General features: G+C 34.7%; 1 protein-coding gene across 12 annotated transcripts in view; it reads right to left on the reverse strand.

Moving 5' to 3' along the window:
• ppip5k2 (diphosphoinositol pentakisphosphate kinase 2) overlaps window positions 1–15,748 on the reverse strand; it is a 282,209-nt gene that overhangs the window by 200,086 nt on the left and 66,375 nt on the right. For all 12 annotated transcript variants that reach the window (XM_039758896.1, XM_039758895.1, XM_039758903.1 and 9 more), the window contains exons 3-5: window positions 14,397–14,592; window positions 11,419–11,509; window positions 6,737–6,822 (exon numbers count right to left, since the gene is read on the reverse strand). In XM_039758896.1, coding sequence (XP_039614830.1) covers window positions 6,737–6,822; window positions 11,419–11,509; window positions 14,397–14,592 — 373 coding nt within the window. The remainder of the gene's footprint in view (window positions 1–6,736; window positions 6,823–11,418; window positions 11,510–14,396; window positions 14,593–15,748) is intronic.

Raw genomic sequence — 15,748 nt, forward strand, 5'->3', positions numbered from 1 at the left:
ATTTTGTTTTTCTTCAGCCATTCAGAGGTGGATTTGCTGGTGTGTTTTGGGTCATTGTCCTGTTGCAGCACCCAAGATCGCTTCAGCTTGAGTTGACGAACAGATGGCCGGACATTCTCCTTCAGGATTTTTGGTAGACAGTAGAATTCATGGTTCCATCTATCACAGCAAGCCTTCCAGGTCCTGAAGCAGCAAAACAACCCCAGACCATCACACTACCACCACCATATTTTACTGTTGGTATGATGTTCTTTTTCTGAAATGCTGTGTTCATTTTACGCCAGATGTAACGGACATTTGCCTTCCAAAAGTTCAACTTTTGTCTCATCAGTCCACAAGGTATTTTCCCAAAAGTCTTGGCAATCATTGAGATGTTTCTTAGCAAAATTGAGACGAGCCCTAATGTTCTTTTTGCTTAACAGTGGTTTGCGTCTTGGAAATCTGCCATGCAGGCCGTTTTGCCCAGTCTCTTTCTTATGGTGGAGTCATGAACACTGACCTTAATTGAGGCAAGCGAGGCCTGCAGTTCTTTAGACGTTGTCCTGGGGTCTTTTGTGACCTCTCGGATGAGTCGTCTCTGCGCTCTTGGGGTAATTTTGGTCGGCCGGCCACTCCTGGGAAGGTTCACCACTGTTCCATGTTTTGCCATTTGTGGATAATGGCTCTCACTGTGGTTCGCTGGAGTCCCAAAGCTTTAGAAATGGCTTTATAACCTTTACCAGACTGATAGATCTCAATGACTTCTGTTCTCATTTGTTCCTGAATTTCTTTGGATCTTGGTATGATGTCTAGCTTTTGAGGTGCTTTTGGTCTACTTCTCTGTGTCAGGCAGCTCCTATTTAAGTGATTTCTTGATTGAAACAGGTGTGGCAGTAATCAGGCCTGGGGTGGCTACGGAAATTGAACTCAGGTGTGATACACCACAGTTAGGTGATTTTTTAACAAGGGGGCCATTACTTTTTCACACAGGGCCATGTAGGTTTGGATTTTTTCTCCTAAATAATAAAACCATCATTTAAAAACTGCATTTTGTGTTTACTTGTGTTATATTTGACTAATGGTTAAATGTGTTTGATGATCAGAAACATTTTGTGTGACAAACATGCAAAAGAATAAGAAATCAGGAAGGGGGCAAATAGTTTTTCACACCACTGTATGTACATGTGATTTCTCAGTTTTTTTATTTTTAATAAATTTGCAAAAACCTCAAGTAAACTTTTTTCATGGGGTGTTGTGTGTAGAATTCGGAGGAAAAAAATGAATTTAATCCATTTTGGAATAAGGTTGTAACATAAAAAATGTGGAAAAAGTGATGCACTGTGAATACTTTCCGGATGCACTGTATATGCAGTTTATATGCAAATACTTATATTTTACTGAATTATTTAGTTGGATGGTTACATGCAAGTATGCTACATGAAAAATGCATAACTTTGATTTTTTTATGATAATTTTGACCAAGTGTCTTATAACAACTACCTAAATTCCAGCGAGGTGCGCTAGTAGCTTGGCAAAAAGGTAAAGCTAAAATGGAAAGTCAAGAAAGATGTCTGTCATCTTAGAACTGTACACAATGCAGCTAAAGTCATTGTGTCGGAAAAAGGTAGAAAGCAGGTTACTAAGCCTTCTGCTGTGGTCGAATACAATATCACGATGGGCAGTGTAGATCAAGCGAATCAAGAATTGACTTTCTATCCTGTTATGTGGAGACAACAAATGAAATACTACAAAAAGGTATTTTTGTCATCTGGTGGAAGAGTGCATTTGGAATGCATTCATCTTATACAAACAAAAAGCTGGAGAAACTGTACCTCATGCAAACTTTACATGCCAGCTTGTAGAACAAATAATGCCGCACATCAACCATCCACACTACTGCTAATGAGAGACTGTTGACCCAGCACATCGTGGATCTATCCAGAGCGTCTTATTTTAGACATTTTACTGATTATATACCTCCAACAGAAAAACAACAGAATCAACCTAGTACCTGTGCAGTTTGATTTTAAAAAATGTAAAAATCTGGAAAGAAAATTCCAAAAGAAACACGCTATTATTGTCCCTATTGTGATGTTGGACTATTGTTTTTTTACCATGCTGTAAGATTTAACACGCAAAGGACTCATTTTGAGATTAGATTACATACTGTTTTGGCATTATTAGAAGTATTATTATTACTGTTACTATTATTTTTGCTATTGTTGATTTCATATAATTTTTATTTATCATTACTAGTATTATTTGTATCATTATTATACTTTTGAGATTTAATAAAAATGTTTTAATGTAAAAAAGTGTTAATGCCCAAAAAAAAAAAAAAAAAGGCTCTTTACATGTTAGTTGGAATAAAAAAGTGGTTAAGTTACATAGTTTGTTCTTCCATCACAGACAGATCTGCTACTGTGGCTAATTCTTTCTCACCTCCCACTTCTGTAGAGCCTGCAAAATTTTTTGGCACGTTGTGAAGACTCATTTTATCCACTACCCTGTGCTCCTAACAAGATGATGCAAAATAGTTCCCAGCCATAGCTTCGCCCTTTTCACATATATGTGCATGTATCTTTTTGTACACATTTCATCAGACTTCTTTGGTTGTACTGTGTGTTAATGTTTCATTTGTTATATTTATACTGTATCTGTAATTACTGTAGAGAGTGCAATGGGTCCTTAAATGGAAGCACACTAAATAAGAATATCATGAATTAAATTACAGCAGGCCACTTCAGGGTCAATAAGCATGTGGGAGGAAACCTGAGTCCCTGTAATAAATCAAAGCAAATGAGAGTCACAGGCAAACCCCATATATAGGGGAATCAAATTAATAGCAAAGACCAGAGTGAGCGAGTGTGTGTGTATCTTTCTCTATCTGGGACTTCTCATACAGCTAGTTTCCTAGATGTGAGTCACTCCCAGTACAGAGCAGAACACAAACTTAATGGTTTCTTATATTAGTTGATAAAAAGCCAGTTACAGTGCATTAATGAATAGCATGGCACTGAAACTGATACAAGCAAATCATTGTGCTCAAGTGAAATGCTGATGAAAAATAAATCTTAAATTGCACAAAAAAAAATGTTTCCTTAAATCAGCACAAGACTCTCACTTAAATGTTTCTTGTTGATAACTTTTGTTTTTCAAAGCTCCAATTTCTTATTCAACTCACATAAACTCTTTTCTTTTTAGTAACACCATATTTAACCAACTCCCTCTTGTATTAACACAAGCTAGTACACTTACAGCATTTCTCAACATCCACAACAAATCCAAGAAAGAAAAATATATTACAACAGATGCATGTACTTTAAAGAGAAGATACAGGTAGTGATAAACAGAGTGTTAGCGGTAACCATCTACATGTTTTAAAGAGGTCACATGGTAATGCTTATTCCACCATGACTGTTTGGGGATCACACACTCCAGTTCTGCCTCAGTTCTCATTGTTAAAAGGCACAAACTCTGAAAATTATCTGTAGCATGGGAATCAGGTCTACCACCTGTTGACCTAAACGGAATGAAAGTCACTCCACGACCTGCTGAGATACCCATCCTCTAGCATCCAGGGGGAATCCAGACAGGTTGTTTCCCTGCCACTGAACTCACACATGCTCTCTCTCTCACACACATACACTTCAATTCTAAGGCATGCTGTAAGACACTGTTCGGCTGTCTAGCATTCCTATTTCTCCAATGTACATGACCTCTACCTGTCTCATTCATTTAATGACTTTTTTGTTTGCAAGTTCTGCCTACTTGATTACACTCATCCTCACTTCATTTGAATTTACTGCAATATTCCTACAACTACATCCAAACAGAGAGTACATAAAGCCTCCTTTACTCGTTTTTCACAGGCTTCCACATTTCTTTTAACATTAAAACACACAATCTTGTTTCTACCAGACAAAGGTTTATCAAACTTTGCATTGAACTATGTGAGCAGTCTCCTACAAGCATTATTAAACTATGATCATGCCAGTCCAGACCATTAATACTGGTAAAGTTGATGTAAGTGTTGAATCGTGTTAAAATTTTAAACTGGTAAAAAATGGTTCCGAAGCAAATAACACATAACTTCACCAAACTTACTTCAATATCCCTGGTGTGGGTGGGTCCCCCATTAAGTCCAGATTGCGTCACATCCTATGGTTTTGTTTTACATAACCGACATTTTTCCACATCTACATTTGTAAGTGTTGAAGGAATGGGGAATGGGATTGAAAGGAAAGACATTTGTTTCTGGCATTCAAAATCCCAAAATGCTGGTAACATACCAATGTAAAGTGGGTTTTTCAGCATTTTTCCCCCGTACTAGTATACTGTGCAACCCTCCGTTTATTACTTTACTTTCTTTAATTTATATGACAATATTTTTGTTGTCTCTCTCCTAAAGTCTACCAGGTTGCTCTCTATGTACAGAAACAAAACAACATATACACTTCCTCCAAGAAGTGCATTTGTTACACTATATTAATCTGCAACCTTTTCACACAGTAATACTTTGTGTAAAGAAGTACTACAACTTATTAACAGTAAAGCACAGAAAAGTAAATAATGAAGAAATATTTTTTTCAGATCTGCCAATTTACAGGTTTATCTTTTGAGCCATTTAGAGAGCAAAATAGTCCGATTTAGATCGGTGGCTGATTGATCAGAGCATCATTAAATGCATCTTAAATACTATTAGTATTAAATAAGTATATCTTCTATTCTTTATTTTTTTTCCAACAGTAGCAACAACCCTTAATACTGTATAGTATGTATTCCTAGATAAAAAATAAACCATATTCAGTAAAACTTTATTAATTACAGAACAGAAACATGGTAATATTAGCACAAGCACATTAAAACCATTACTCATACTACCATATGTCATCACACTAAAGACTTTCATGCCTAAAATTTACAGAATGAAGAGTATGGATTACTGTACATTTTCTCACAAAGTAGTTATAGTGCTACTAACATCCACAGTTATAGATTTTATGATTTTTGTAATAAGTTCTCAAGTAAGCATGGGAAAGGAGCTATATAAATAAAAAATGTACATACAATGTGCATACAATGTTCACAAGATATAGTGTAAAACAGTTTAAAACAATGATTAGCTTCTATTATATCATAAACAAACAATCTTCCCTCAATTCTGCATAAAAACAAGTTTTTTTCAGTCATCACTACAAACTACAAGGGGTAAACAACATAATACAATAAATATAATAAATATCATTTTTGGGGTCTTAACAGCATAAACTTTAATTCTATCACTAAGCCTTGACAAGGAATCAAACCTGTCCATTTTCTAATGATTCAAGTGCTCCACATGCCCTTTCAAAATTTCAATGTTCCACATGGTGATTTGTAAGGTAGTTTACTGTAAATGTCTAAAGCCAAGTTATCTTTTATCATCTGCTACAGCTCATACAACTCAAACCAAGTCAAAATGTCTTGCACATTTTAAATGTCTACATCTGTAAATAACAGTTTCTTTATACCAAAGAGGTACATATTTAATCAATCAATCTAAACAAGTGCTAGCAGGACCAGCTTACTCAAGCAGTTGTCCACTGCAAATAAAATAATGTCACTAAATGTTTTTACATGCACACACAAAACTGGGAAAAGGTTAGTAACCCATTAAATACAGTAGTCTAGTTTCTTAAAACCCCTCCATTTACAATCACAAGTACTGTATGCTTCTGGAGCTATTCTTTGGCAAAATGCTCCAGTGTCATTAAAACTGCACCCAAAAAAAAAGTTAAACATTATTGTTGGTTGCCATGAATATGAAAACAAGCATGAAATTTCTATTTTGGATGATTCTACAAATTGTGAAGCAGAAGTTAACAAGCACAAGACTGATCATTCAACAGGAAATGTGAGCTGGGATCACAAAGCTTTGAGACAGACAAGGTTTATTTTCACAAATATTCAGATTATTAAAGCAGATGCAAATGCACCACTTGTGATTTATGCTTTATAGGGTTATATAAATGTGTGTTTTATAATCTGTTTACATTGATTTAGCTTGAATTTATGCATAAAAAAGTACATTTTACACAGTAAGAGCCGTGAAAGAAATCAAAACATACAGAGACAAAGACAAAAACAAAGTATTGATGAAGGCCAAATACAATTTCTTTTATATATATATATAAATATAAATAAACACAACATAGAGTGTGCAACCACAATAGCTTTCACACTGGTTACATGGTTACATACTTGCTCAACAACTATGTATCTATAAACATGGTTTAACATCTGAGCGCAGAAATGTCAGAAGTTATCGAGCCATCCAGAACTTTCTCCAAACCAAAGCTACTCTACATAGGTGGGAAAAGAAGACTACAGGAACAAATAAGTAACCTAAACATGTTTATGTTGAACCATAGACTGTTTTTTTGATGATACTGATATGTTGCTCTTATACAGTAGCTATTTGTTTGAAAATCAGCATTAAAAACATTTATGAGTTATTTTTCTCTGATGTTCCAGTTTTGTCTCATTTCAGTTATTCTAGGTGTGCATAGCCAAAATAGCCTAATTTTCAGCAAGCATGTGCTCTTTGAAAAACCTACACAACAGATGAAAAACAAACATATCCACTATATTTAATTCTTTGCAATAGTATATTTTAGGTAGAATGTTAATTACATTTCAAAATGAAAATAAAGTACACCCATTACAAAATAATATATGGTTCTTATTTTTGGAAGCAAAATGTAAAACCACGAACCTTCAGGTCTGTCAGGATCACGATTAAGAACTGCATACCGTGGAAGTAGGATCCCCTCCTCCTTTAAAATTCTATACACTTCCCTCCTATAAAATTCAAAAGTAAAATTCAGCAAAATTTTGTGAAGTAAAATACTACAACTGACAATTACAAATATTTCCTTGTTTCATATACAAATAAAAATGCTAGTAATCCCAGAGTCTTATTCTCTACGATAGATCATCTGCTAAAGTCAGGTAACTCAAAGGAATGCCTCCTAAGTACTTCCAGTAAAACCTGTGAGGCTATCGCTGTATTTTTCAATCAAAAAATTAATGATATTAGAAATAACATAGTATATCTCCCCAACACTAAGGATCATCCTAAACCCCAGCATTCTGTTATAAACAAATTAAACTCTTCCACAAGGATAGATTTACTTGATTTACAAAAAATAATATCTCAATTAACACTAGAATTACCAGAGCCTACGAAAAAACTCATAAATCCGTCCAACCTTAAATCGCTTCTTAAAACCGTTCTCACCTCTCCGCCAGCGTCTTTTGTTAATCTAAATGTGCTGATAAAAGAAAAGCTGCAAGTAGCCGGCTATTCCATCCCCAAACCGACTTAGAACGTTTCACAAACTTCACCCAGCTCATACCTTGATTGATTTTCTGGGAGTGAGGTGGAGTTTTAGAGTGGAAATAATAGATCGTTGTTTGGAACACACGCATTTCATGTCTGTTCCGTTTCTACAGTAATCTGTGTAAACACATTGTTAAAACAGAAACGTTTTTTGTATTCTACTAGTAGATGACAAAATGTAGGCATAAACTATATAATGTAGGAAGCCTGAAGTATCACACAAATACTTTCACAAAAGCTACAAATCTAACACAGCAATTGCGCTTTTATTCAAAAATATAACTGCAGAAACAAAAAGCCGCCTTAACATGCGACATGGACACCCGTTTATTATGATAGCGCAATAGAATCAGTCGCCGACTGGGAAGCAAAAGGTCGCGAGTTCGATCCTGCACCATTCCGTTTTGAGAAGTAAACTGCTCTTAGTCTTACTATTTTAGAATAAAAACATACATTTGATTTCAGTCTGTAACAGCCAGTGTAATTTATAATACTTGTAAAGGTTAGCTTTATTTTATTTTAGTCAGTTTTATTATCTAGGCCGCGTTCACAAGCCCAAACACACCCCACCCCCGCATCTGATACTGCTGTTTTCACATAGACGTGCTGTAACAGAGGTAAACTTAGCTCCCTTCTACATCGGAGCAAGAATGCACATACCATTGCTTGCATACTAAAGTGTCAGCAGGCACTTTTCGTGGCATTACACATATTTTTGAAGCATGCCCTCTGCACACTACTTGTGACTTTAGACTTTAGGAAGTAAGTAAATAAATAAAGGTAAATCGTGTCATAAAATGATTTCTTCAAAACGTCACATATTATTTGTCTCTTTCTTTTTTTAAAATGTGCGTTGATCACCGCCAGCATGTTGTAGCATACAGCGTGCACTGAATAAGAGACAAATATACAGTCTGAGAGAATCAGACTGAAAAAAAGCAAACATTTAGAAATGCCATATTTTTACAGCTGATCAGACGCTGTTTGTTTTCAAATAATATTGCATTTGTGCGATGATGTTTTCACATATATTGTCTCTTTCTTTCAGGTGTGTAATAGAAACCACAGCACAGAGAAAAATGCAATATTATTTGAAAACGAACAGCGTTATTTATTTGGCACGGACATGCTCAAAAAATACATGTGTAATGCCACAAGAAGTGCATGCAGACATGTCTGTGCCAAATAAATAACATTCGACGTTTTGAAGAAATCATTTTATGACACAATTTACCTTTATTTATTTACTTCCTAAAGCCTAAAGTCACAAGTAGTGTGCAGAGGGCATGCTCAAAAGTGTGTATAATGCCACGAAAAGTGCCTGCTGACACTTTAGTATGCAAGCAACGGTATGTGCATTCTTGCTCCGATGTAGAAGGGAGCTGAGTTTACGTCTGTGTTAGATTTGTAGCTTTTGGGAAAGTATTTGTGTGATACTTCAGGCTTCATACATTATATAGTTTATGCCTACATTTTGTCATCTACTAGTAGAATATAAAAAACGTCTCTGTTTTAACAATGTGTTTACACAGATTACTGTAGAAACGGAACAGACATGAAATGTGTGTGTTCCAAACAACGATCTATTATTTCCACTCTAAAACTCCACTTCACTCCCAGAAAATCAATCAAGGCATGATCTGGGAGAAGTTTGTGCACGTTCTAAGTCAGTGGGGGGATGGAATAGCCAGCTGTTTTACAGCCTGATTTTTATCAGTACATTTAGATGACAAAAGACGCTGGTGGAGAGCTGTGAATGATTTTAAGAAGCAATTTAAGGTGGGACGGATTTACGAGTTTTTTCGTAGGCTCTGGTAATTCTAGTGTTAAAACCCTCCACCTGCGTCCTTGATCGAATACCAACAAATTATTTCAAAGAAGTATCGGCATGCTAATTCATAATGTTCTTGACATAGTAAATTTGTCATTAGATACAGGGTCTTCTCAGACTGTCTTAAGACTGCTGTAGTTAAACCCCTTCTTAAGAAACATAATCTTGACCCCTCGGCTCTTGAAAATTTTAGACCCATCTCTAACCTGCCTTTAAGTAAAGTTCTGGAGAAGGCAGTCATTATGCAGTTAAATGACCACCTAAATAAACATGCTATTCTTGATAAATTTCAGTCGGGTTTTAGAACAAATTACAGCACAGAAACTGCACTCGTTAAAGTAGTAAATGATTTGCGAGTGAATGCAGACAGAGGCCATTTATCTGTTCTCATCCTCTTAGATCTGAGTGCTGCATTTGACACCATTGATCATAATACTCTTAGAAATCGCCTTAGTCAATGGGTGGGACTCTCTGGCAGTGTCTTAAATTGGTTTGAATCCTACCTGACAGGGAGAAAATTCTTTGTTAGTTGTGGTAATTACAACTCAAAGACACATGATATCCAATATGGTGTTCCACAAGGCTCTATCATGGGTCCGCTGCTCTTTTCAATCTATATGCTTCCATTAGGTCAGATTATCTCAGGGCACAACGTGAGCTACCACAGCTATGCTGATGACACACAGCTGTACTTATCAATAGCACCTGATGACCCCGATTCTCTTGATTCACTAGCACAATTTCTGACTTGAATCTCAGAATGGATGAATAGTAACTTCCTCAAGTTAAATAAAGAGAAAACTGAAATCTTAGTGATTGGCAATAATGGATACAATGAGGCTATTAGAAATAAACTGGATACATTAGGATTAAAAGTCAAGATGGAGGTAAAAAGCTTAGGGGTAATTGTTGACTATAATCTGAATTTTAAATCGCATATTAATCAGATCACTAGGACAGCATTCACTTAAGAAACACAGCTAAAAGTTAGACCTCTTATATCACTGAAAGATGCTGAGAAATTAGTTCACGCATTTGTTTTCAGTCGACTAGATTACTGTAACACACTCCTCTCAGAACTACCCAAAAAAGACATAAATCGTTTGCAACTAGTGCAGAATGCAGCTGCTAGAACCCTAACTAGGAAAAGAAAATCCAAGCACATCTCTCCAGTTTTGATGTCACTACACTGGTTACCTGTGTCATTTAGGATTGACTTTAAAATTCTGGTTATGGTTTATAAAGCCTTAAATAATCTCGCCCCATCTTATATATCGGAATGTCTGACACCTTATATTCCAAATCGTAACCTTAGATCCTCAAATGAGTATCTCCTTAGAATTCCAAGAGCAAAATTTAAAAGAAGTGGTGAGGCGGCCTTCTGCTGCTATACACCTAAAATCTGGAATAGCCTGCCAATAGGAATTCGCCAGGCTAATACAGTGGAGCACTTTAAAACACTGCTGAAAACACATTATTTTAACATGGCCTTTTTATAACTTCACTTTAACTTAATCCTGATACTCTGTATGTTCAATTCATCATAATAACTATTCATGGTGGCTCTAAATTCCGTACTGACCCCTACTCTCTCTTCTGTTTCTTTTTCCGGTTTCTCTGTGGTAAAGCATCATGATGTTCCAATCATTATGGATGGATCAAAAGCCAGAAGTCTACGTGACCATCATCAAGTCCTTCTGTGAGAACCCTAAATCCAAAGAGGACTGTTTCATTTATGTTAGGTAGAATGCCCAGAGGGGACTGGGCAGTCTAATGGTCTGGAATCCCTACAGATTTTATTTTTTTCTCCAGCTGTCTGGAGTTTTTTTTGTTTTTTCTGTCCACCCTGGCCATTGGACCTTACTCTTATTCTATGTTAATTAATGTTGACTTATTTTATTTTCTTACTGTGTCTTTTATTTTTTATTCTTCATTATGTAAAGCACTTTGAGCTACTTTTTCTATGAAAATGTGCTATATAAATAAATGTTGTTGTAGTTCAAAATTTACATTAGTATAGCATCACCATTTCCAAACTTAAATTTGCTGCTTTATTGTTCTATACATTCTCTGGATAATAAAAATTTCTAAATTATATTGAAATATTCTTGACTGTGTGTATTCACCTAAAAATGAAGAATTAAACATTCAGAACAACAATTTTAAAGAGCAAATATCTTAATTTTCATTTTAATTTTAACTAAATTTTTTTGTATCAACTTACCTATCCTGAATGTGATACTGCAAGTCCAAGTCATTAATAACAAAGGGTTTTCGCAGTTCTGAATAAGCTACAGCTTTGTCCAAGGGAAAGCCTAAAATAGAGAAATGAAAGTTACTATACTGATTCAATTATTAACTTAACACTTTCATATCAATCCATTGCCCATTCTTTTATGTTCCATCCAGTCTTTCTCACACTTCTTTAATCCCTACAAGTTAAATAATGCAAAGTTGTTATGGAATGCACTTGTAGCCAGGGCTGTGGGGTCAGTAGATACATTTTTCGACTCCGACTCCTTAGTTTCCAGTACTTCTGACTCCAACTCCCTGACTCTTCTGTATTTAATATGCTAATGTATTTTCCATGTTGATTGAAGGAAGGCAACATGCACATCATTTAACCACATAACTACTGGCTAGGAAGCTGACTCTCTACCGTATTGGCCAGTTAAACAAAAAACAAAAAAATGAAAACAATAAGGTTTTATTTATTGTTTTTATCAAGTGGCTATAAAGTAGTAGCATGCATAAAAATCAGGAACAGGAACTTTACCAGTTCAAAAAATATAAACCATTCTTTGGCAATTTTAAAACAAAAACAAAGCTTAACTACATGAACAAAAAACCAGTTTATATATTTAACTTGGAATACAGTTGATATAGAATAGCTGTTAAATGCAATCCAAAATTAACTCAATGCAATGTTCTAAGAAACAGAATTGCTTCTGCCAGATACACTTTCATAGAAGCTCTTAAATCTGACTTGATTATTTTTAGAGCTGAAAATAATCTTTCAACACTGACTTGGGTGGGTGGCATTGCTGTTACAGTTCTAGCCACATCACTACGATGGCTTCTTCTACAGTCAGGTTAGATAAGTGAGCATACTTTTCAACTTCTTTATATTTTAAAAAACGCATGCTGGAATCTTTTTATTTGGTTTATTTGGACATTTACTGGTCGTTTATCTTTCATGCATAGGTGATGTCAGTTTGCTTTTGAAACTTCCATTTTGTCCAAGTAGGAATCAAAGTCTAAATCTTCATTTGTGAGGATGATCCTGAGTTACCAGTGCTTATAGCTTCATCCAGTGGTGGCGTTTCAGGTAGTAGTAATCCCTTCATGTGAACTTCTACATCATAGACTGCCTTTTTTCCATTAGCAATCTGGTCACTGCTCAACAAAATTTGGCTCATTGGATCAACATAAATAGTAGCTAACAAGATTTGATTATCCAGTAAGAAACTCTCACTTTTCTTCATTGAAGATACGATGCCATCAGCTATTAACTCTCCACTTTTGTTGAGGCAATATATCAAGCTCTTCCATTCCAAGAAAAATTTACCGGGTTTTAAATTTTCATATTGCAACCTCTTGGTGACAGTAAAGGGGTAAGAACGTAGACTTTCCAGTTCTTTTACTTGTGCCCACTGGCTTTCAGTTAATAAAACATTTTCATTGTCCAGTACTTCTTTTAGTACAAGCAAACATTTTACCATCAAATAAGTGCTTCCCCAGCGTGTTGTGTGATCCAAAGTGTCTCCTTTTCCTGCATTTCTTTTCAAAATGACATCTGTTTTAGGAGCCCTGGCTGCAGCAGTTACTAGCCTCAATTTGCCAATTAGAGTAGCTGCCAGACGATCTTTCAATCCATCTCTTATTGCAAGTTGCAAGTATGAACATCATAATGCATATATTGAATAGTAGTAAGCTTAGATGCTTCTTCAGCAATGTTATCAAAAATTTCACAATTCTCTTGGGTTTCACTTTCTCTAATACTTGCGGAACTGTCTTCCTCTAATATCTGTTTGTCACTTTCTTCATCTACTTTATTCATTTTCTCAATTGTGCTTAACATATTAGAAGCATTATCTGTCACAATACATAGAATCTGTTCCTTTTTAATTTCAAAATCTTCTACAACAGGTGGTGTGCAAAGTTATGCTAAAGTTGAGCCCTGGGTTGAAGCATATGCGGAGAGTGCAGACAGAACCCCTCAACACATATCAGGCCATAGCACACACCTACACCTACATCATTACATTTGTCTACAACTCAAATGAACTTGTTAAACATATTATATCTGAAATAAAAATGAAAATACTTTTTGAAATGTACCATAATCCAGATTACAATATGAGAATGTCTGATTGTGTACTAGCTCTGCTGAACTTCACACTAGTAGTAACACAACTATGCACTGGGCTTTGTTCATACATCAGAGAATTAATTATGACTACTGTTTGTGAAATGGGACATTTGAACTTTATGGATTTTTTTTTTCATTACAATTTAAATTTATTAGGAGTCGGAACATTTTTGCTGACTCCGACTCAGGTACCCAAAATTGTCTCTGACTCAGACTCCTTGACTCCGACTCCAAAGCCCTGCTTGTAGCCCATGATCTCTCATTTTGTTGATACTCTTACAGCTCATTGAAAAAGTGCTGTATTCATCCTGAAAAGTGATTAAATGAAAAGCAATTGTTCCATGTATACATGCACGCGTTTGATATGTCATCAAATAACAAGAGATAAAGTATTGCTGTTCCTACACCCATTCATTTAAATTTTTGTTAAGCCATGCTGTTTTTGCTTCCATATTGAGCCTACATGCTTCAGTGAATTTCAGCAAGTTTCACACCCGCTATGTCAAATGGAGGGATAGCTGCATACTTACATCAAAATGAAGTTTTTCATTAAAAGTATTTTGCAAAAGAATCTATGTTTATTAAAAAAACAAACTGTTCTATACAACACAGATTTCGCAGTTAAAAGAAATGACACCTTCAACAGTAAACCAGGGCAAAACGAAATTTTTCCCAAAAAAATCAATGCTCATCATAAGAATGAAAAAGGTTAATCCTACATATTCTAACAACTCTCTCTGACTTCTGAGCATCAAATATTAACCAAGACATTACGATAATTTTCAACAGTAACAACATATAATTTGTTTCAAGGTATAACAGATGCATACCTTTTGAATGAAAAGATATCAGGCAGTCACAAAGAGGCCAGTTGTCTACAGGTTCATTCAGTATTACGTCTTCTTCAAATATCACAACAGTTATGTATTTGAATAAGCAAAGGCGTTCCAAAATTTCCTTCATGGGCTTGGATTTAGATTTTTTTGCCATAGCACATATTCCAACAATGATTTGTCTTTCTGGAGGCTGAAAATTAGACACACCAAATCAAAGGTTTAGCAAATACATTCTTCTTTGTCCTTTGTAGCAAGTTCTCTAGAATATAATGCAATATTAATAAAACACAGACCAATTTTCAAGCATTTGGTACACTGTATTAATTCCCGAAGTATTATGCATATTAATGCACCAGGGACCCAGTTCTCAATCTTACAGCCATCCTATCATTTGTATAATTATAGAAATGTATTACTAAGGCTGACATAATATGTTGGTTGAAAGAAAATCATTTTATAAATACATAATTTACTTAAGTCAATTCAAACAGTATAAAAGGTGCACTAGTTACTTCAAGTTTACAGAAATTTCAGTTTTCAGTATGACAATGTAAAAATCTATTTTCAGTCCTGAATGTTACTCATATTACAGAACTACTAAGGAGTCTCCCTTGTCAGGCTCTCTGCAAATACTGTATGTTAGCTTAGTTTTCTGAAACTCATGATAAAGTCAAAACTTGAATATATAAAGTCAGCGCTGGAATATATATATATATATATATATATATATATATATATATATATATATATATATATATATATATATATATATATATATATACATATATATATATACATATATATACATATATATATACATATATATACATATATATACATATATATATATACATATATATATATATATATATATATATATATATATATATATATATATATATATATACATATATATACATATACATATATATACATATATATATATACATATATATATATATACATATATATATATATATGTATGTGTATATATATTATATATATATATATATATTAAGGGTGCAACGATACATGTATCGATATTGAACCGTTCGATACAGTGCTTTCGGTTCGGTATGCATATGTATTGAACGATACAAAATTATATACAGTAATCCCTCCTCGATCCCGGGGGTTGCGTTCCAGAACCCCCCGCGATAGGTGAAAATCCGCGAAGTAGAAACCATATGTTTGTATGATTATTTTTATATATTTTAAGCCCTTAGAAACTCTCCCACACTGTTTATAAATATTCTCCACACAGTTATACAGTAAACCCTTGTTTATCGCGGTTAATCCGCTCCAGACAGATAAATGAATTTCCACGGTAGGATTCTTTATTTATA

Source organism: Polypterus senegalus, chromosome 7 (genome assembly GCF_016835505.1).
Source record: "Polypterus senegalus isolate Bchr_013 chromosome 7, ASM1683550v1, whole genome shotgun sequence".
Lineage (NCBI taxonomy): Eukaryota > Metazoa > Chordata > Cladistia > Polypteriformes > Polypteridae > Polypterus > Polypterus senegalus.